This window comes from Tripterygium wilfordii, chromosome 13, assembly GCF_013401445.1.
Source record: "Tripterygium wilfordii isolate XIE 37 chromosome 13, ASM1340144v1, whole genome shotgun sequence".
Lineage (NCBI taxonomy): Eukaryota > Viridiplantae > Streptophyta > Magnoliopsida > Celastrales > Celastraceae > Tripterygium > Tripterygium wilfordii.
The window spans coordinates 13,757,578-13,780,094 of NC_052244.1; the positions used below are offsets into that span (position 1 = coordinate 13,757,578).

General features: G+C 37.1%; 4 protein-coding genes across 7 annotated transcripts; 3 read left to right on the top strand and 1 right to left on the bottom strand.

Moving 5' to 3' along the window:
- The first annotated feature begins 437 nt into the window (after positions 1-437).
- LOC120012622 (PLAT domain-containing protein 2-like) lies at positions 438-3,758 on the top strand. The gene is made up of 6 exons (XM_038864058.1): positions 438-455; positions 1,025-1,106; positions 1,604-1,695; positions 1,787-2,206; positions 2,580-2,735; positions 3,621-3,758. The coding sequence occupies exons 1-6, from the start codon at positions 438-440 to the stop codon at positions 3,756-3,758; spliced, it is 906 nt and encodes a 301-aa protein (XP_038719986.1).
- A 922-nt stretch (positions 3,759-4,680) lies between these two features.
- LOC120013127 (transcription factor bHLH144-like) lies at positions 4,681-8,493 on the top strand. The gene is made up of 4 exons (XM_038864807.1): positions 4,681-4,856; positions 5,300-5,453; positions 6,063-6,234; positions 7,039-8,493. Exon 4 carries the CDS (start codon positions 7,342-7,344, stop codon positions 8,053-8,055), a length of 714 nt encoding a protein of 237 aa, XP_038720735.1. The 5' UTR covers positions 4,681-4,856; positions 5,300-5,453; positions 6,063-6,234; positions 7,039-7,341; the 3' UTR covers positions 8,056-8,493.
- Positions 8,494-9,131: 638 nt separating this feature from the next.
- LOC120012379 (tobamovirus multiplication protein 1-like) lies at positions 9,132-18,308 on the bottom strand. Of its 3 annotated transcripts, XM_038863787.1 has the most exons (14): positions 17,848-17,937; positions 15,772-15,822; positions 15,603-15,652; positions 15,013-15,046; positions 14,778-14,864; positions 14,644-14,695; positions 13,803-13,980; positions 13,572-13,667; positions 12,841-12,901; positions 11,739-11,803; positions 11,408-11,482; positions 11,243-11,318; positions 10,398-10,561; positions 9,132-9,661 (listed from the first exon to the last, which is right to left on the bottom strand). In XM_038863787.1, the coding sequence occupies exons 3-13, from the start codon at positions 15,609-15,611 to the stop codon at positions 10,431-10,433; spliced, it is 864 nt and encodes a 287-aa protein (XP_038719715.1). In that variant the 5' UTR covers positions 15,612-15,652; positions 15,772-15,822; positions 17,848-17,937; the 3' UTR covers positions 9,132-9,661; positions 10,398-10,430. The 3 variants fall into 3 exon arrangements, with proteins under 3 accessions (XP_038719715.1, XP_038719713.1, XP_038719714.1); XM_038863785.1 differs by lacking the exon at positions 15,603-15,652 and having other exon boundaries at positions 17,848-18,307; XM_038863786.1 differs by lacking the exons at positions 15,603-15,652; positions 15,772-15,822 and having other exon boundaries at positions 17,848-18,308.
- Positions 18,309-19,281: 973 nt separating this feature from the next.
- LOC120012380 (calcyclin-binding protein-like) lies at positions 19,282-22,049 on the top strand. 2 transcript variants are annotated; one of them, XM_038863788.1, is made up of 6 exons: positions 19,282-19,385; positions 19,484-19,617; positions 20,606-20,743; positions 21,178-21,417; positions 21,524-21,583; positions 21,759-22,049. In XM_038863788.1, the coding sequence occupies exons 2-6, from the start codon at positions 19,507-19,509 to the stop codon at positions 21,861-21,863; spliced, it is 654 nt and encodes a 217-aa protein (XP_038719716.1). In that variant the 5' UTR covers positions 19,282-19,385; positions 19,484-19,506; the 3' UTR covers positions 21,864-22,049. The 2 variants fall into 2 exon arrangements, with proteins under 2 accessions (XP_038719716.1, XP_038719717.1); XM_038863789.1 differs by having other exon boundaries at positions 19,327-19,348.
- The last annotated feature ends 468 nt before the right edge of the window (positions 22,050-22,517 follow it).

Below are 22,517 nucleotides of genomic sequence, written 5' to 3' on the forward strand. Positions count from 1 at the left end.
AAAATCTGACTTCTCCCGTAAACCCCTGCCTTCTTGTACTGTGCGAAGCAGGAGAACTTCATGGGCCTGGGCCTTAAACTCCAACCAAACCAATTCACAAACCAATTAATAAGCCCATTGCATCAGTCCATTTGAAGAAAACCTTCAAATTAGCCCTAGAGGAGTTATTGGAGTCTAAGACTAATGATGTTAATTTTATTCCCTAGTCATATTTTAGGAAGATCGGTAAAATTCATCATATCATAATGGTTATTGAGTTATTAATTGATATAAAATAGATACAATTTTATTGGATTTTCATTTCCTTAAAATATAATTCTAAGATAAAATTATTTTTAAAAAAAAATATAAGTTCATATAAATATATTTATGAAAAATAATAAATCTCAGAATTTCGAACTAAATTATAAAATAAAATTTGTTGAGATATTACGACAATGTCGATCAAACGAGAGGTCAGCCCCTTTTGGGAAATTACTAAGGTCCACTCTTATGAAAAGAGTGGACCATCCACCTCCTCTAAATAACTCTTTAAAGGTTATTACAGTCTTTACTCAGGTGAGCATCTCGAGGATATTTTTTAGATCTAATGGTGTTTGATAAAGGTGGACAAAAGGGTGGATGAAAATAGGGTGGACCTAAGAAGGTCCCCCCCTTTTGGGGCTTCGCCTATGTAGGAAAACATGCTTTATCTTCTTGGAAGAAGAAAAGCCTGCTTTCTCTCTCTTTCTGTCATAGAGACAGGATGAGATTGCATGACGAGAGAGAGACTAGGCGGGAGATTCATTCATCCTCGTCGTGTCCACTATGTTTCATTATCCTTCACAACCAACAATTTCCCAACACAGAGAGAGAGAGAGAGATAGAGAGGAGAGCACGTTGGTTTGAAGGAAGAAGAATTGAGAGAGCGGCAACTCATTGCGTTTCTTGTTGTCTTGTTTATCCAAATGCCCCCCACCTTGTTTTCTTGTTGTATTTCTTTGGCCAACTCATTGTTTTTAATTATTTTTTTTAAAATAAACAGATAATTGACAGCAAATGCTCGTTTGTTGCCAGGACTAATGGTACAAGTTCTCTTGTGTTTACAACTTTTGCACAAAGTCCATGTTCTTGAGAATTACTATACATCTTTCAGAGTCATCGACGTTGGATTGGGGAAGGTACATAACTTACAAAAATAAATAAAGAAAAATTAATCTCTCCACCTTTTTGTTTTGAAAAACGTTTTTAACAAAAAAACAACAACATACAAGTTTACCCTTTAGACATTTGATATGAGTTTAAACTCGAGCCGTAAAGCCCGCGCGTATGGAAGTTTTCCACCTAACGACATGATAAGTTGGGTCAAAACCCATTGTTTGGCTTATAATTAAGAATACTGCTCTTAATGAAAATTAAACTCAACACCTTTTTAGTTCTTATGGTTTGATCCCAGAGAAATTCACCACTAAACTATTACGGTATTATCCAAGTAATTATGTTTTGAAAAAACGTGATCACGTTTGTGGTCTAATTGCATGAAATTTAAACGTTTGTAATTTTTTTTATATATATACATAATAAATATATATTATATAAGTATGTATATTGTTGCAATCTTCAGATTCCAGAACGGCAAGGAGAGAAATGACAATCAAGAATACCACTCTCTTCTTTTTCATCTTCCTCTCATTCTTCTTTGTTGATGCTCGTCCCGTAAGTACCCTCCCAAAAACTTCACAATTCCCTGCATATCGCTTTTCTGTTCGACTGCTAATCTGTGTTTTTCTTTGGCCCTAATAAATAGTTGATGGGGGGTGATGATTGTGCGTACACGGTCTTGATCAAAACTGAAGATTTGTTCAGAAGAGGCAAAATGGTCATGGAGCTCCAAAACGCAGACGGAGAGACGACGGTGATAAAGGATCTTAAACCTTGGGCCAATCAGATGGGCCTGGACATATTCGACGGACGGGCCAAGTGTTTATATGGGCCTGTGTCCACTATGAATCTAGACTCGAATACTTGGCGATTGAACTCTGCAGAGCTTGACGTGATGTCATCGCGATTACACATCCACTCCAGGAATGAGTTGTTTGCGGTGGAGCAGTGGGAGGGGGATAGTGATTCGACGTCGTTTCATAAGGGCAGCATGAATGAGTGTAGTTGTCTGATCTTTATGGCCAATTCCGTGGACAACGTTTCTTCGCTGAGAGCCATCAGTGGTGTAAGATGACCTCCTCTTCTTGTTATTGTTATTTTTAACTTACAGTGTGTGTGGTTTTTGTGTTTCATATTGTGGAGGCAGACTCCGTGCGTTTTGGGACTGGGCCAGCATATATTTATTTATGGATAGATCCCGCCTTTCTCGTTCGAACTCATGACCTTTTGTGGGAGAGAGAGTAGCCAAGTATGATATAGTCTCCTACCTTAAAAAGATCATGTGTTCGAATGGAGAAGACGAGATCTATCCTGAAATACATGTGCGGGCTTAAGCCCAAAGCGCACAAGAACCTGCCTCCACACACACATATATATACATATATACACGGCGAGTACTTATAGCCTTATACATACACGATTATTGTTGGGCTTAACAGAGACAAAAGGTTTTTGCGATGTGGAATCAAAGGAGCCTCTTCTATTTTAGTAGTAGTTCTTCGATCAACAAGATGAAGCTGGAAAAGCCTTTTGTTAACAAAGCCCAAGACGAAGAAGAGAGGTTATTCATTAGTGAATTGTTTGGAAGTATTCAAGTATTGGTTTCTTTTGACTAATATCCAATCATTTACATGTAATAGCAAAACTAATTTATCTAGATAAGAAAATCCCAATGGACTCAAAATAAATCACAATAGAAAAAGATTAAATGGAAAAACTATTTGTTCTTCTAACAACTGAAAATCTCACCAATAAATATTGATTGTCAAATTTATTTTGTGAGTATCGGGATAAAGTGCGTAAAAGATCAGGATCAGATCCAAACAAGACGTATAGAGTATCCATATATAATTATGCTACCAATAAAAGATGTAGAGACACTTACTTGCAAACAAGTGTTGTGGATGCTGAAGGCATATAATATGCCGCTTCTTATTGAACATATGCTTGCTAGTAGCGGATGCGGTGACTAGGTGAGGCGGAGAGGCGAACAAAGTGGTGGAGATCTGAGATTGGCGCCAAGGTAGATCCGATTAGACGATCCGAGTTTGATTGCACCTACGATGAAGTTAGAGATGGGAGAGCGGATAACTTGAGCAAGTTCGATGAAAGAGGGGAGGAGAGTGATTTTTTTTTTGTTGGATTATAGTTCATGTTTTGTGCTTGTCCAATGTGGATTTCATATAGGATAACACATAAGTTTTTTCTTTTGAATATGTCCAAGTAAGATGTCATATGGGATTTTTTCGATGTCGAAACTTTTTGAGGGACGAAAAATGTACTTATAGTTAAGGGATGAAATTGAGATAAAAAATAGTTTAAAAACTAAAATGAAATCACGTGTTAATCGATAGAATAGAAATTTTATTTAGCCTTTTTTATGAGAAGTAACCATAACTCATGCTAATCCCGAGTGGATTGCTATGCTCTCTCCAATGATATGATTAGTTGTAAAACCATTTGACTACATATTGCACCAGGATTCAGAGGAGGACCAATGCACTAGTTCCCCAATCGATGTGCTTCCCCTGCATTTTAGCGTTGACATTATTGGTTGCGATTTCCATACGTTGCAGTCACTGACCTATCTTATAGGGCACTCTCATGCACAGATATGATTCAAGCACATATATACCTCACCCATGACCCTTAAGTCGAATCTCGTGCATAGAAGAGAGAAATGAGTTCCCGAGATGGAGAGACGAAGTAAGGGAGATCCATCAATAATTTTTTTTTTTTTGAGATGTTGGATGCCTCTCCAAGTTTGGGAGAGATTGAGAGCTCTATTTTGGGGTGTAAGGGCAAATGCAATGGTAAAGTGTTATTGGGGCAACAAAGATGTTGTCTTTTGTTGATGTGATTGTATTGTAAAATGTGTTTTGCTTATGTGGTTATATTGAGATAAGTGTTTTGTTGATGTGGATGTATTAATATTTGATGTTTTGATGTAGTTTTGTTGTGGATAATATGGAGGAATGAAATGTTGTTGGCCTTCATGTTGGGTGGGAAGAAAAATTGTATAGAAATTTGTGTTTTGTTGATGTAGTTGTATTGGAAGATGTGTTTTACTAATGTGATTGTATTAGAATACGTGTTTGATTTAACTTTTTGTGTAATAGAGATGAGACCGACCAATATTTTTGTTGCCCCAATAAATAGGAAACCATTGCATTTATCCTAATTGGGTAACAATTGGAATATAGAATTGTGAACAGTTGTCCCTAAAAATGAATTGTCCTTTATTTTCAAGAGTTTATTGGAGTTGCTGCTCTTATAGTGAATTGACAGCGGGCTACACCCGCCACCATCCAATCCATTGCATCAAGGGTCAATTTAGGGCGCTGATATGTCAAACCTCGTGGGCCCCATTTCCCATGCACGCGTGCTCGATCTGACGGCCCAGATTCCATCCGCCTTAAACGGAAACTCTCAATTCCAAAATGGTGTCCCTCTCATCCAACGGCTTAAGAGACCCTCGTTTGACTCTTTTGTCTCAAAACGGCACGTATTCCCATAAACCCACCGAAAACCAAAAAACCTTTTAATTGTACTGTTATACCCACTCAAGCTCTGCTTTACTCTCTGCTTCGTCCTCTCTCTCTAGATTTTCTCACTCTAGATCTTCAGCGTAAATCTAGGAAACCTACCAGATCTCCAACCTCCATCTTTGTTTTTCCTTTTGGTAGCTGCATAAGTAACCATGTTATATGTTTAAGGTGCGTCTGTTCTGATTTCTGTCAATTGATTTGTTAATTTGCGGATGAATTCTCCTGTTTATGTTTGTTCATCAAATCAGTCAATTTTTTCTTTTGGTCTCTCAAGATCTTTCGTTATTTATGTTTGTGCATAATTATTGTGATTTTTAATGTTGTTGATCTTTGTATTTCCGGTGTGTTTGTTGATCTGTTTTAGCTTTGCACTTTTTTGTTCGCTCGTTTATTTGATAAATTCGAAGAATGATTCTGAGTTTTCTTATGTGGATTAAGCTTAGTTTACTTGAGATGAGAAATTATAATTATTTTTCCTTTAAACAAAATTTATTTGAATAATATTTTGTTTGTTTGGGATATATGAGATTTAGTTTCATTAATCTCCCTTTTGTGCTGTGATTTCTTTTAGTAATGTTTGTGTTGATGTTCTATCTTGGGCCTTACTGCAGATTGAGACCTTTTTTTGCTTTATGGGCGGTTGGGTTTGCTAAAAAGGGTTCAACAATGCCGTGGACATCTTCTTTTGCGACTTACATGAGCAACTGTGTTCGCTTGGTGGTGTTCTTTCGTGTTATACTGTAATTTGAATTTCCCTTTTTCTGGGTGAGATATCATCTTCTCAAGATTCTAATTATTTTTATTGCCTTACTTTTATTCGTGTTGTCAATTTATTTTGCATTGGTGGTTATACATGAATGTGAAACTTGAGTGTTTTCAGCAACCAAATAGGTATAACTATGGAAGTTCAATGGTTTATAATCTAATCAATATCCTGTCTACACTCTATGTATTGTTTGTGCGGGAACTCAGAATAAAGTGAAATTAAAAGGTTCAAGGTTGTTTCTAAGGATCTTATTACTCTAGTAGCGAGTGAAGTTGAAGTTCATCTTTAGCCGTTGGATTTGGTGGATCTTGGATACGTTTTCAACGCTACTACAACCAACTGGATCAATGTTCAACATGTATAACCTTCATTAATATCGGTATTAATTTTTATGTGCGTATTCTGGGCCTAAGATTAGATTTTAGTTGCGTTCATATGGTTTGTATGTAATGAGGGTTGTTGGATATTAAAATTTTAAGCCTATCATTTGCATAATTTGGCAGAATCAATATAATTTGACAGAATCAATAAAATTTCAATATCTTTTTGTGCTATTGTAAGTATTGTTTCACTATTGATCTAACAAAAGTTCTTGTCATTTGCTTTAGGTGAGGTCCTGTTCCTTCATTGTGTTTCTAATTCTTGAGTGGTTTAGGAGTGAGAATGTACTTTGCTTTAACTAGAAAAAGATATCGAGCAGTGAAGGAAGCAGGACAAATTAAAATGAGCGTTGGGATTATTGCTTACTACCAAGTGAATGAAGTGATGCAAGTTTGTCAGGTACATGTTTGAACTCATGTTTCAATCCTCAATGTTGTTGAACATTAATTTTTTTCCTAAAAAAAAGGCATTTCATTTTTGTTGCCACCTTGTTATTTTACACAGTGCAATCACATAATGGTTCTCCGCTAATCACAATCATCTTTACCCCTCCTATACACATACTTTGTGGTGTCCTGAACTGCGCTGATGATTAAGTTATGGGATGTCCGGACATTCATGTTACCTAATCATGATAGTATTGATTTAGTTACTGATATTGAGCATTTATGATATGAAAGATCAACTGCAGCTTAAATATCTTGATCGTAGTACGAGTTGCATTCAAAACTTTTAGGTTGTACAATACTTCAAGGATAATTGACTGTTGAGACTCCAATGTTAAGCCATTACTGCCTTTATTATGCGCTCAATCCTTTGTATGGATTGTCTCCTCTTAAGTTAAATTATCTAAAACGTTTGAAAACTGTTTATTATTATTTTTATTTCTTTTTGGCAGTTGTTTAGGCTTCTCAATTAAAACAATTGATGGATCATCCTTGATACATTGAAAATTTTCTAAAACGTTGTTATATGACTTTAATAATATTATTTTTAAGGAAGTTGAAACAGTTTATTAAATCCTTTGTTCCACTGTCAGGTGTTGCCATATTCATATATGAACAATTTATCTTGAATTTAATGATGCTAAACATAAGCTTCTGCCTTGTTCATTATTCACTAGGCCCTGTTTCTGTTGTAATGACACGTTTAGCACTATATTTAGCTTAATGTAATGTTAGTGCATTTTTGTTGCTTTTTCAGGCTGAATATTTCCGTCAATTGCTTAAACCTGTTACGTAGTTTGACTTTACAAAACCCGGGGTTATTGGGATTTGGAAAAGGCTGGTTCCCTGGTTATGTTCATATGTAAGTCGGCATTGACAAAATGAAGGTATATGTGATGCTGACTGTTGATTTGGAATAAGCGGCTCTGTTTCACTTGGATGGCTGTATAGCTTTCTCTTAGTTTTAGGAATCTTCACTGGATCGAAACTTGTATAATTGCCTACTTAAAGACCACAATCTATCATTGCCTTGAAACTTATTGATTAAGAGGAGACTCTGATGCATAGTGATCAGCAATTTTACCACAGAAAGGCAGCATCTCCCCCTGCAAATCAAGTGGGAAACAGATATGTGGATATTCCTGTTGCCTCTGCCTATGGTGCTGCTTTGCCCCCTCCAGCAAAGCACTCAATCCCCTTTCATGGCGTTGAATTTCAAACCTCTGAGGTTTGTCCTAGGAACTTCATCATCTTTGATCAGACTGAACACAAAAGTCAGATTATGTTCCACCCTGCGAATGCCCTCAAATTTGGTGGTCCTGGTTTTGACGTTCATGCAACTTATGTCCAGGAAACTTTTGAGAAGGAAGAGGTGAAGAATATGAAAAGAATGACATCTTCTCTGGTAGAAGATTCAGCAGATATTGATTTGTTACTGAGTTTGGAAGAGGGGGAACATGAGGACTATGATGAAGAAGAGGTCAGCACGGCAAGGACTGATGCTAATCACGGAAGTGACTCCTCTGAATTTTGCTCCACTTATGGTTCAAGACCCTGGAGGGATGGTTCATCTTCTTCTGTTCAGAAGTCATCTGACAGCAGTCAGAGTGAGAGGAAACGGCAGAAAATGAAGAAGATGGTGAAGACACTTAGAGGTATTGTACCTGGTGGTGACCAAATGAATACCGTTACTGTTCTAGATGAAGCTGTCAGGTACCTCAAGTCTCTAAAAGTCGAGGCACAGAAACTTGGAGTTGGAAGCTTTAACAATTAAGCTTCATCTTATGCCATGATAATCAAAACATAAAACTTGGTTTACTGTGATCGAAATCTACTTCTCCCCTTCCTCCCCCCACCCAATTCCCGGCCACACGCTCTCTCTTTCTCTGCAGGTATGCATTAGGAGGACACTAATAGCAAGTTATGGAACTCATGGCCTCTTTGGAAATCCAACTGTCTGGGTGGATCATGCAACTCTGTTATATAGTTGACCGTTGTTTTTCTGGCTCGTTGTTACTTGTCTCTATGCTTTAAATAATGGGCATCCTACAAATGCGCAGACGCGATAAGTAAATGCTTTCTCGATGTATTTGGGACGCCTTGATTTATTTTATGTGCACTTTTCTGCTTTATCAAAAGGGTTTGTTGTCATCAAACCCATAGTTACTCACTGTCTTACATTAAGATAATATTTTAGTATGCTCGTGGCCTATTTGTTTTGTTTTTTGTTTTCCATGCCTCTCCGTTGTCATGCCCAGTGAAACACTTATGTATGTTCTGTATGTAAGCTGTTTGGTTAAACATTTGAACGTTGAAGTAACATATATGCTACAAATTTGTGGAATGTATGCTAGTTTTGGCTTTTATGCCCTGTATCCAGTGAAAGATTGCCACAGCGCTCCCACTTTGTAATGGGAAACATTCTCTGAGAAAGTAGAGGCAATGAAGTTAGGGTGAAGAAAGCAAAACACCCAATTGATTAGATTGAACTTTTTGATATATCCTTGAAGTTATTGATGGACAAACTCCATCCAATTCTTTGAGAGCAAGATGCTACCATAATTCATAGAGGCCATTTCATCCCCTGATAGTGACTCGTTGGCAATGGTTGAAAACAGCCATGACTAAGTGCCATTATCAGTGGTGTTTACTTTTGAAATTTTAATCACAAGTATTGTTGCGAGGCCCTTTAGCAACTCAGGTGGCCCTTGGTCTCACTACAAGTTCTTGTGGTCAGTGACACTTCTTAGAATGATTGGGAGGCCAGTTTATGAGGCCCTCTGTCTTACGGTTTTAAGATGAGCAGAAGGAAGAGTATTGCAACCAATTTTCCCCAAATGCTAAGGGTAGGTTATTGAGGGCAGCTGGACTTCAGGGGTAAGGTTTTGTACCATTTTGAATTGGCAAGGACAGAAGCTTTTGTACATGACCACTATAGTTTCAACTACACTTTGTGACAAGAAACTCAGAAAATCCACACCTTCGTTGTGTGCTATGTGACCACATCCTAATAACTCATCAAATCTCTAAACTGGTCTGGTCTGGCACAAACAATCACCTTCGGTGAAAAGGAAGACGTAACCACAAAAAAAGAAACCGACTGATGATGCCATATATGCAAGACAACCACGTTAAGGTGTTATGAAAGAGAATTCAAGAGAAGCATACGGAGGCCGAAAAGTCTCTTCATTCAGAATTTTGTTTCCATTTGCATGGTGAAAATGTTGCAATCATAAGGCGTTACCTGCTATATCGTTGCGTTGGTAAGATTTATCAGCTCCTTTTGAACTCGTCGTAATTCTCCACCCTCTTCACAAGTTTCACAAGGAGAGCTTTAGTCCTTTGTGCACGAAGAAAAAAAAGGGGGTTGGTCTTGAAATCTGCATGTGCAAATTTAAGCTCAAGTCACAAATTTATATCTTTGGGACAAGAATCTGAATGATCATCCTCCAAAAAATAAGAAAGACGCAAAAGCGCGTGTTAAAGAAATACTGGGCATTACTAGGTCTATGAGCCAACTCCGATACAAAAAATGTCCTTGACAAATAAAACGACATTATTCTCCAATACGATTGATGATGATGATACTACTACCAAGTACCAACCACTCAGGAAAACACTATGCAACATTTTTTATCCGGCAGAAACCACTTAAAAGAAAAATGTGAACTTCCCTAAGCTATACAATTCCACTATAATAGTAGACTAAATATTTGCAAAGTAAGCGCCTAAAGTCCAAGCAGAGTACTGAAATGGTGGAAACCATTGCTGCAACTATAGTGAAAGAGAAGGAAGTGCATCCAACTATGTAAAGCATCCAATGAGTGGGGAACATGTTTGGTAGCCCATTACAGCTCGTGGATCTAATGCACGGATGGTTTTGGCATGTTAGAATGCTGTGTTGTCTCACTTATGAAGGATAATAAATCGTGAGGAAAATATTCCATTGATATTCTCAATGATTAAACAGAAACTTGGAACTTCAAATAACCAAGATCATGCCAACACTAAACAGTTCCCAAAAGGTGTCAAAACTGAAAGAGTAAAACTTGAAGGTAAAAATGAACCAGAAGGACATTAACAAAAATTTAAAAAGAAACTGAAAGAAACTTGGACCTCATTCTGCAAGCTTGTTGCAGTAGTCTAATGCTAATGATGAGCTGCTGGAGCTGAATTATCACTGATGAAGGTGATCGTTCTAGGTCCTTGTATGTTTGCTACTGCTGAGGGTGGTAATTCTCTCATGACCCATAATAAAAATGCTGAGGGTACCGAAGAACCTTGCAAAACAATGTGAGCTTTTGACTATTAGGTTTAACATATCGGAGAATTAAATTTATAATATGGTGGCATCAAGTTGGTCCATTTCAGTCGGATTTCATAACAACTAAAAAGGCAAATCATTTTGACAGCTTAATTTCCACATAATTACTTTCCCTCACTAATCAATCCAAAATGCTCATTCAAGTTCACAATTCAGCACTTTAATCCTTTCACAACATCAACTAACAGCTGAAATTGCATAATCTAAGCAATTTAGTTCATGTATATGCGTATTTTTCTTGTATTGCAGACCTTAGATACAGGTCGCCAATAAAATATTAATATTTCGAAAGATTAGGGACTTTGTTTAAGAACATGGTCATGGCAGTCCCTATGCACCCTTGTCCGACACTCCGACATAATCTGCTGTTTAGAGTCATTCATGATGGATGAGGGACTCTAGAATTCTCCAAAGTCTACAATTTTCATCCAATGGTGGAGAATAAGTCTGGGGGATAGTACACAAAAGTGTGGCGTGATGTTGCACACCTCCCAAACCATTAGATGAGAATTGTACACTCTAGGAATTGCTGAGCCCCCAGATCCATTCACCATAATGGTAAAACATTAAGCAAAGGCACTGATTTTTCACTAAAAATCAATTTGAAAACTTGAAAAGGGAAAGTTAATCCAGATACCTATAAAGTAATATAACATTAGTAAGAGAGAAGTATAAAGACCGTTTATGTACAGCCCATGCCAGTGATGAAGCACCTGAAATCACAATAATGCGAAGTTTGAGAGATTTGAAATCCTAAGTTAGAAAAGCCAAAAAAAGAAGCAGCAAGCAGACAAGTACATACTGGAATATCAGTTAGAACAGCAACAAAAGTACTTGGAGTGAAACATACAACAGATAAAAGCGCCAGGCCAGCTACCTGCAAGCATCCATAGTGATGTATTTTCACTCGTCATAAAAAAAAGATAGAAACAGGGAAAATCAGAAAATGTAATGTTACAAATGAAGGGGCGATCATACGCAGCATACAGACTTACGATCATAATCAATAGGCTCTGATTTAATAGAAGAGGGTTCCATCAATAAATAAAGATGAAAATAGGCTCTGATTTAATAGAAGATGGCTCCATCAATAAATGAAGATGCAAAATTAGAAATGAGGTTAAGTTTAATACCTTCCACATTTCTGATGATGCTCTCTCAGATCTAACTTTCCTCATCTTCAAGCATAACACAAGTCCTATAGGTGAAAAAGAAGAGTAAAGAAAATGCACCATAAGAGAAGGGGAGTGCCAAATAAATGCAAAACTCTACCCACCCTGGGACATGTAATTAAACCTTCTTCTCGTAACAATAACACGTTTGATGCTAATAACAAAACTCCACAACAAAACTCCACACAGCCATTTTAGCCAGTCCAAAACGATATAACAATGAACCTATAGGCTATAAGTGAGAGTACTTCTCTGACAGTGTCTTTAATGCTCTACCTGATTCTAGAAAGTCGCAGATTTTCTAGTCGGCCAATTCAATATGATTTTGCTTAGTTAGAAACATCAGAGGGTAGCACTTCTAGTCTTATACATAGCTTCCGGCACAAACTATCCAATTTTATTTTTAGCATAGGTCTCCTCTCTCTTCAAGGAAAAACTAGTATTTAAAATGAATATCAAAGCTAACAATTAACGTCATTAATGGGTAGCCAGGTGTGATTCAAAATTAAAATATTATAGGACTCGGACTTCTTTATAGAAGTTTGCATGTTACAGCAAACAACTGCCTGGGATCCAAAGTAGATTCACACATTCGAACATAAATTATTATCACTTGAAAAGCAAATTCTGGGTCATTTTTAAAACTCTTACAAAGGAGACAGTCTTTTTCAATTGATTTTCCTTGTTCTAAAGGCAGTAAGAAACATAGGGCTACACCCCAGATTGTGCGATTAACTGTAATTTTCCATGCGGCTGAAGAGCCAGCTAGAGTAACTTGCATCTGAGTTCCATTGTTATATCACCAAATGCACCTCAGGCTATGGCATATCATGGACATTCCAAATGTATTTTAAATGAAACATTAATGAAATATAATCATTTTCACTGTGTTATCTACAGATTGTTACTCTCCTTAACTAGATAGCAACTCGTGAAGGTTTTAGCTTTCATGTCATAATTTGATTGAGCCCAAAGGCAAGCAACGAGCAAATGCATCAACAAGTATAGAATAAAGAATTACTCAACATCATACAAAAAAGAGAGATGTAAACCAGTTGCTTACCGTAACATCCTAATGCTCCTCCTAATAATAGTACTGCTAGAGCAAAAAGATCTATATACACCTGCAGGAGATTCACAAATCAGAAAGAACTAAAAATTCTTGTTAAGAAATTTCCATTGGCAACAGAATAGCTGGTCATCTACGGACAGAAAGATCTAAGCAGGTTTCAAGCCGAACTCTGCGATACAATCTAAGTGGAGAGATTGTGACTTTAACCCAAGCATTATGCAAGAAAAGTTTGGAACAAAACATTTGAAACCTATCCAGGTCAGAACCCTGAGAATTTCAGGCGACTCGCACACCCTGCCACTACACAATCTGTTATTATTATCTTAAGAAGTATGTGCAGGTAGGAGAGCCAAATTATCAGTTTTTCAAGGCAACAACCAGAAAATGCAAAGTGGGGAAAAAATAAGCTTAGTGAGAAAAACTTTTCTTCTTCCATAACTCACATGAATATATATATATATATGTGTGTGTGCATATTCTTTGATCAAAGGCAAATAGATGAATGCATCCCATTTATACAGTCCTTGAATACCATTTTGAAATCCTCCTTCCTAAAAAAATTAGTGTCGTGCTCTGAAAAATAGTTTGAACCCCTGGGTCATAAGTCAGCATATGATTCACCGCAGCAGCATTCTCCAAATCATTTAAGACAATGACAATCTGAGGGTAATTTTCACAGCATGAGCGACAAAGGATTGAAAATATTATGCATTTGTTCATACCTTGGCCACAAGTGACGAATCAATAGGATTATATTCCATCCCAATCCAGATTAGCGCAGCAGATGTCATCATTATAAGAAATATTAAAATTGAAACCTGGGAAAAGTCCATAGTCAATTGAATTGTAGATATCATATTAGGAAGAGGTGACATGCGAAAGGAAGAAGCAAATCTATAAAAGTAATATATGCATCAGAAACAATAAATGAAACATATAGTAATCATACATACCAAAATGACAATTTTTTGATGGATTCCAACATGTATTAAACGGAAAGGAAAACATATTCTGCGTCTATCTGCAGAAGATGAGCTTGGTCCAGTTAATGAATTTTCCAACAAACCTTCATGAATCCTAAATTCATCATCCTCTTCCTCTTCATCATCTGGTATATGACAAAGATCCACCCTGTAAAACAAGAAGTCCCCAGAAAACATGGAGTATAACCTATCATCATCATCAAAGTCCTTATCCCAAATAAATTGGGGTTGCCTACACAAATCCATAAGAGAACTCTGCTACATGGAGTATAACCTATGAAGGAAAAAAGGAAGACACTGTAATAAAAGTATAAGACAGCAAAATGTTACAACGCAAGAACAAGTAAAAAGAGGAAGCTGTAGAAGACAGCATAAAGCATGCGCCCCACACCTCTAGTTTAGGAACTTTTATTCATATATATTTTAATAATGTTAGGATATAATAATATTCAATTACATAATCCAGTTCAACTTCAGAGTAATACCATACATGCTCAAGGGTAATGTATAACGGCAAAGTGGACTAGATGTTGCACCTATATCAGGAGCATTCAATAAAGTACAAATATGTAAAGAATCTACATCTAAATCTCTATCAAAGGAACCTTGACGTGGTCTTCACCATGCTAGAGAACTTTCAGCAGGAGAATATAGGCCTTTGCCACAATACAGAAAAATTGTTCCAACCAGAAATTGTGTAATCAGCAGTTCCAATCATTTCCATCATAGACTTCATAAGAAAATATATCATGTAAATGTTTCTAGTATTTATCGATGTTCAGTAAATATCAGAACCAAGTAGAAAACATACCAGAATGATAAAAGTAGAAGAAATGCTGTGAATAGCAGAATTTTGGGGAAGGCTGCAAAGAATACATTTGCACCATTCAAACACTTCCACAAAACCAAGAATATAAGTAGTTGCTGTTTGAAGTAACAACATACCCATGAGGATAAAACCACAAGAATATGACCAGCATAACCACCCTTCGCAGGTGGTAACAAGAGTTAAGACAAAGTAAACAAAGCAGCCTGCCAAATCATGACTACACTCAGTATATCGGTTGGAATTTGGATGCACATCGATCTCATAGTTAATATTTTGTAGACCTCATAAATAATTGGTGAATGCAATCATGCATAGCCCTTCTTGATGCAAATAAAGCAAAGATAAAAATACCTATTTTTGATGAGCCAATCAGTAAGTGAAACACCTACAATTGACATAAAATTATCAAGTTCATGCCAAAAGCTCAACAAGAAAATTTGACTTGTTCAACAAAAAAAAAGGAAGAAATGAAAGCATCATAAACCACTCAGTTTGCAATTTAAACGTGCATGGCAGTTGAATTACCTCAGGAATTTCATACTTATTAGCTTCTTCAAAACCATTCGGTTTTTATGATTAAATCGGTCAATTGTTATAATGGTCCAACAAGGAGTCATTGTATATTCTTCCTTTGATCAGATACCAAATAACTACATCTATTTAGCCAAAAAATATCAACAACAAAAAGAAGCACTTGATGCAAGCTAATATGTTACAAGGTTAGTAACAGTGGCCAAATTGCCAAAACTCTAATGAGCAATACTCAAACACAGTTTCAGATATTGATGCACCGACTGAGTACCCCAGATCCCAAATAGGTAACAGACTCAAAGGAGAAACTCAAATCCCATTCAGAAACCAACCCAGCATACGGACTGCAACCAGGTCAGAAACTCAGACAAGAAACAAATTCCTTACAGTTTGTGATAAGTTCACCAGACCTCTGCCATCAGTTGTCAGGCAATTCAATACTGGATAAAAAGGCAGAAGTCTGTGATTGAAATAACTTTGTCTGAGAACATCAGTTTAATATTATTATTCTATGAATTAAATCCAAATGAAAATGTCAGAAACTATGTAATATGTAGTAGTAGGAAAGATATTGCGTACTTTTTGGCGAGTCCAGCCAACAAGTGAATTTCTTGAATGAATCCTTATTAGCTGGAATATATAGCAGCAACAATCAGTAGTCATTTTCTGAACAAAAATGAAATATTGGTACGAAAGGATAACAGAGAAGGATATGTTCAATGAACTTCCAATGTCTTCGTGATTTTCTGTATTATCTTTAATATAACATAAAATTTTGGATAATAGACAACTCGAGCGCATTTCTGTATATAAATCTAACTGGAAAGTATTCATTTAAAAAATGTATACCTTTCTTACTAGATAGCATAAAAGAGACAACATTAAGTAACAAAGAAAAAACGAAGTTGCATAACCACTAATCATTATCGTCGTCAAAGCCTTAGTCCCAAGCAGCTTGGGGATTGGCAAAATAAATCCATAACAGAGATCAATGTGAATCCACGTTTGCCATTCATTCCTTTATACAACTATACTCTTCTTTATTATCACTCACTTGAATTTTCCTATTTCTTTCTATTGTCGTATCACCATCTATATGTCGTACGTATTCATACCATCTAAAGTGGTTTTCTCGCATCTTATCATCGATGGGAGCTAATCCCACCTTAGATCTAATGCTTTCATTTCTCATCCTATCCTTGTGCTGTCAGTTGTCAGTTGTCACTCATCCAATGTGACATTCTTGTTCTTGTGTAATTCATTATTTGGGCATGTTGCCCCATAATAGCCCAACATCATAATATCATAGACCTCATATCATTGTTGACATGTGGTAGGCCTCCAGAACTTTTCACTTTAACTTCAAGGGTATCCTTCATGGTGCATCCCCAATGCACTTTTCCACTTCATCCACCCAGTTTAAATCCTACTAGCTACATCCTATGGATTTATTATGCATTATCAGATAGTTATTGTGCAGTAATTTTCTTTTACTTCTCTTGCTTCAAAATGTCCTCATAGTGCAAAGATTCTGGAACAAGCAATGTAAACCTAATGATACTAACCCATCCATGATTTGTAAGCATTTAAACAATATGGACAAAACACAAAACGTGTATGATGAGTTGCATTCAGCATATAATTTTAGAGCCAGATGATGCAGCTAACTGATAGGACCAGCACGTGACAAGGGACGACTTTCCAAGATGGGTTAGTTGAGTATGCAGCATATGTCTCTTATGTTGTCAACAGGCAACCAATTCTCAGCTTTTGGGTTGTACTTAGTGTTTAGTGTTATACCTTGTATTATGGTGGCTATTTTTGTGAACGGTGCCGTCATGTCCGTTACTTCTCTGTTAAGGGTCTGATGCTTAGTTAAATAGGGAGGTCATTAGTATCATCAAAAAAATCCAATCCCATGTAAGTTACTCTTCCCTACGGACTTCCTGTACTTGTTATCAGTGTGTGCATATCACTCACTAACACGGAAATCAATAGTAATGCTACCCAGTTTCGCAATTGTACAGTGGTAGTCTCTAAAACACAGGATTGGGAAGTTACCATTAAATTCTAAACTACCTCCAATTTGCATAAACAGAGAATCTCTGTTATTAAAACAAAATGATCTTCTCCAATTACTCCCTTACTTGAATGGCAATTCCAATATTCTCAAGTGGAAATGTATTGAATCTTTAACATGATCGTCTTCAACTTATCTAAATGTTATCCTCTTTTAACCTCTCCCCCCAACACACTAAAAACATGAAAAGAAGAGCACAGTCGAGTGGAATTACCCCAAGATAACAAATTCCCTGGTGAAATAATCTTCGAGGAAAGAAAAGAAATCAACTACAAGAATTGAAAAATAGCAATCCAATCACCGGTGGCAACCTTCGAAACTCTCACTCCATTAAGACCATGTCGACCAATTTTTCAATACTCAGACCATCCTTTGACACACATTGGTATCTCACATTCCTCAAACCATCAAAGAAGTTTCAACAAAGCCAAAAGTAAGCAAACCAGACAAGCCGACCGAAACACAAAACCAATAAAAAGAATCAAATCAAAAACAGTAAAAGGGAAAAAAAAAAAAGAAAAAGGAACTACCAAAAAAAAAAGAGGAACAAACCTTAAAAAAAAAAAGGAACAAACCTGATAGATTGCAAGTACAGCGATTACTCCATCAACTACAGCAAGACCCACGTTCACGACAACCAGCTCTTCTTGGGAGCAAGAACCAGAAGACCCATCTCTCAATTCAAACAACATCGCTTCTCGCTCCGTGTATACTTCTTGTACTCTATCCTCCTAAAAATGGGCAGAGAGAACACTTTGTTCGTCGACTAAGAACGCTTTTGTTGGAATTGTACGGCTTGAAAGCGAAATTGAAGTTATCATTTCATTGCTGATTCGATTCCTGTATTTGGATTCTTGAGGCTCGAAGCTTATAATTTGCATGCTAATCTATGTGGATGCGTTAATTAAGGTAATACAATGAAATTGAGGAGGTCCAAATAGAAACTTCAGAGCTGATCGCGGCAAGAAAAAGAAACGAATTTTTGGCACATATAATATTGTCACGCGGGGAGCTGTCATTGCGCAGAGAAACTGAGGAGATTCCATGAATCCCTTGTTGACCTAAATTGTACTAGTAATTAGCCTCAGACCCGGCCCGCCACGCTAATGCCCGATCTTCTAAGTTTTGGCCCGAAATCCTGGGCCGGACCGACCTCGAGCTAATACACAATTCCTTCTCTCTATTCAAAAGCCAGGTCACTGGTCACTTGGTCAGGGTGACGAGAATCCCACATGTGGGAGAGCTTAGAGTTTAGCTTAGGGAGGGCAAAACTTGTAATGTTACGTTTGGGCCCTATTATGTGTAGTGGATTTCCACTAGATTTGATAATACTATGTGACAATGGCTGGCAACGTTAGGGGTGGTAAGTGGGTCGTATGTCGAAATGGTACAGCCGGGGCCATGCACGAGGTCATGCATGCTCCCAAAGGGGAGGATTGATGAGAATCACACATCGGAAAGTGAGAGAGGTTATAGTCTAACTTATAAGTGATGACAAACCTCGTATTATCAACTTGAATTTTCAATAAAGTGTTAAACCAAAACTTGTGATGTTAGGCTTGGGCCCCCGTTATGTGTGGCGAGTTTCCATCACAGGGCCTCGACTCTCATATAGATGATTCATTCAGCTATATATGAATTATGAAGGATTAAGGACCTACAATGGAAATCACTCTATTATTAACACATATTCAGTTTGTTTTTGCCTAGAAATAAATCAATAATATTTTTTTGAATATAGGGGAAGGGAATGGATTGAACTCGATATTTCTATGAGATACCACACACATATAAGAGTTACTCGTGCTTCTCAATAAATCAATAATATTGGTCACACCCATACGAGTTAAGTCCAAAATTTGCTAGGCCTGCAATCACTTTAGGCCCACTTTAATGAAGTACGGCCCAGAAAATAGCCCAAATGAAAGTCCAACATATTCTCTTTCACGAGAGGTACGACGTGTCTGCAGGCAATTGGTTCTTGGGGAGCTACTCTGGAACATTCTCAGGAAAACCCTAGATAAATTAACACGTCATCTTCGAATCCCATTTTGCCCCTCCAGTTCCCTGAAGCAGGTTCTAGCATCTTCGTCGGACTTTCTGTTTGGTTTTGGTTGTTCTTTCTACAATAATCGTATCGTATACAAAGGGTTTCCTGAAAAACTCGGATTCCTCACTCACTCATCATTTCTGGTGACTTTTGACTGGCAGAAGTGTGCTGATCATTGAATAGAATGGCGGACGAGTTTGCGCTTGACTTGGAGGAGCTGAGGCAACTGCAGAGCATAGCCAAGAGGCCTCGAATCGTCTCCCTAATCTCCTCTGAAATTCGCAACTTGGAAAAGGTGTTTTCGCGTTCCGTTTCTCTTCACATCTTCTTTTACGTTTTTTCTAGTACTCGGTTTGGATTGTTTTCCTTAGAAATATAATAAATATCGCTCTGTTGTGCTATGCTCAGTCATGGTGATTAACGAGTCTAATAAGATATTTGTTTTGTGGATTCAGAAAATTTGGCGTCTAACATTTGTTAGTTTTGTTGCTGGATTGATGTCTTCTTCTCTTTTGAACTGTTCATCAATCCCCTCTGATGATAATTCATCGAATCACTTAAAAATATAGTTGAATAGATTTAATGCTGTTCTATAGTAATACCGCCACCCTGTGGAATGTGGATTAGTGTGTGTTCCTGTGTGTTTGCAGATTTTTTATGCCTGAATCTTCTGTTTATCATTCTTATCCATTTGAGGTACTCTCTTTTTCTATGAAGCTTCTGCGTTCTAACACTTAATATTACTGGAAGTTTTAAATCTTTTAATTCTCTTAATCAAAACAACATTTCTTTACTAGTTCTAAAAGCTTCAAAAGTACAGATAAGCAGGTGCCCTTACAAAATGATCCAGGTTGTTAATTGGTCGAAGTGAAGAATTTCTGCTGTTTGGTTTGTTGGCTATAACAGTGGAACGGTTGACTTGTAGTATTAGATGAGATAGCTTAGTTCTCACTGGAAATACAGAGAAAATATTGGTGCATCTTTTTAACTTCATTGACTGGCATGCTCTGGGTATAATGCTGCTACTGGGAGCTAAAGTATGTTTCACGTAGATTTTATTGGTAAGGGGCAGGTTCTCATTGGCTAGAAGTTTTTATTGGTTTTTTTAATGGATATAAATTCGTTCAATTAGCAACTTAAAAATCAAGTAAATGGTTATTTTTCCACCTGATATCAGGTGGATTCTGTTTGCTATTGATGTGTACAGGGCTTGCTGCGTCATGAGAATATGTTGAGCCTATGCTCTGCCTGCTACTTATTCGCCATTGATTTTCCATGTGCAGTTGTCAAAGGATGCTGTTCCTGTACCTGTTTCACATTCACCAAGTCCGCTTCCAACTGTTGTGAAACCTGTTGCTCCTGCACTGAATTACATCACACTTGCATCTTTCAGCTGGGATCAGGATAATGACAAAGTCAAGGTAAATGATTAAATACTTGATCGAATTTTATTAGAAACTAGTTGAACGCCTTGATGCAAGCAGAATATAGTCAGGATGGTGTTAGATCCTGATTGGTTTTGAAGCATAGATAACACTAACAGTGCTGTTTCTGGAATTTAATAAACGTGAAATTAGTTAACATTAATGGCTATGATCTATCGATGCAGTCCTTAATATGTCAGTATCTATAGGTATCTTCTGGAGAATCTGTTTGATGTCACAAAATTTTTACATCTACTTGAATCTATTCATGCACTCCTGACTATGTCAGTACCTTGGGTCTCTTCTGGAAAAGATGTTTGATGTCTCAAAATTTATATTCTCTTGTGCATATGTCAGTATCTTATTTTTCTGGCAATCTAATTGAGAACTCAAATCTTGTCTCGTCCTCTCTACTTGTCTTTCTCCTACAGATTTATATCTCACTGGAGGGAGTTGACCAGGAGAAAGTGGTGACTGAATTTAAGCCAATGTCTTTTGATGTCAAATTTCATGATGTTCAAGGAAAGAACTATCGATGCGCCATACCTAAACTGCACAAGGAGATGGTACCAGAGAAATCTAAGTTGGTAGTTAAACCTACAAGGGTTATTTTCACCTTGTTCAAGGCTTCGAAAGGAAACTGGTTGGACTTGCACTACAAAGAGGACAAGGTAATTGGAATGTATGGGAAAAAGGGTTGTCGATCTTGTATTAGTGTAATAGTGTTGATTAATACAACTTTTGATTTTATTTAATTTTCCTTTTAATATATTACAGCTGAAGCCGAATCTAGATAAAGAACAAGATCCAATGGCTGGAATTATGGGCCTAATGAAGGTAGTGTCTTCTACTATTGACTGCACCCAGATGTGCCTAAAGTAGTTACATAAAGCATCATTGATATAAATGCTGCATGCATATTTATGAAATGTGCATTTGTTTTTAGGAGAAAAAATGCAATATCTATTGTGAGGGGATTTTATTTTCCTGATAGTCATACTGTAAATTGCAGAATATGTATGAGGATGGAGACGAGGAAATGAAACGAACAATTGCAAAAGCCTGGACCGATGCTAGATCTGGAAAAGCTACAGACCCTCTAAAAGGGTATCGCTGAATCAATACAAACAGTGACCATGTACCAGAGTTTGGATGATTGTTGTTTCAGCCGTGCTTGTACTTCAGTGAAGTTATTTTTCTAAGTTATGGTGAAAAATCTCTGATGTGCCACTTTTTCTCGAGATGAATAAAGTTAGTGTTCCGATATGAATCGCCCTTTTTTATACACATCTTAATTTCCTTTATTATTATGTCTCTCCCTGTCATGCGTTGTTTTGCTGTATCTATGAGTATTTTGTGGTGATTTCTTATGGGAGCTACTGATGATGATTGGAATGTGGTTCAGGAGGCCGCGAGCAAAGATTTCTTGCTATCAGTATACCTAGTTGGGATTAGAGATCAGACGGTGGTTTAGACAATTAGTTTCTTTAACTACCAAGTTTGAATAAAATTTTGGCTGAATTGATAGGTTCAGGTTCGTAAAAATTAGGGTAACATTCAACCTCGATGGATGGATGTCTAGATTTCTGGATGATATGCTAACTGGCACATCGAAATTTTGGTCTGCTTGTGTAAGCATACTTTTCATTTGGTTATTTACAAGCTGATTGGAAGCTTAACGGGTGCTTGTGCAAGCAAAAGCTGCAAAACCAAACTTCAGTGGCCTACGAAAGAGCTGTGAATGAAGTTGCTGGAGGGACTGAGGAGGAGA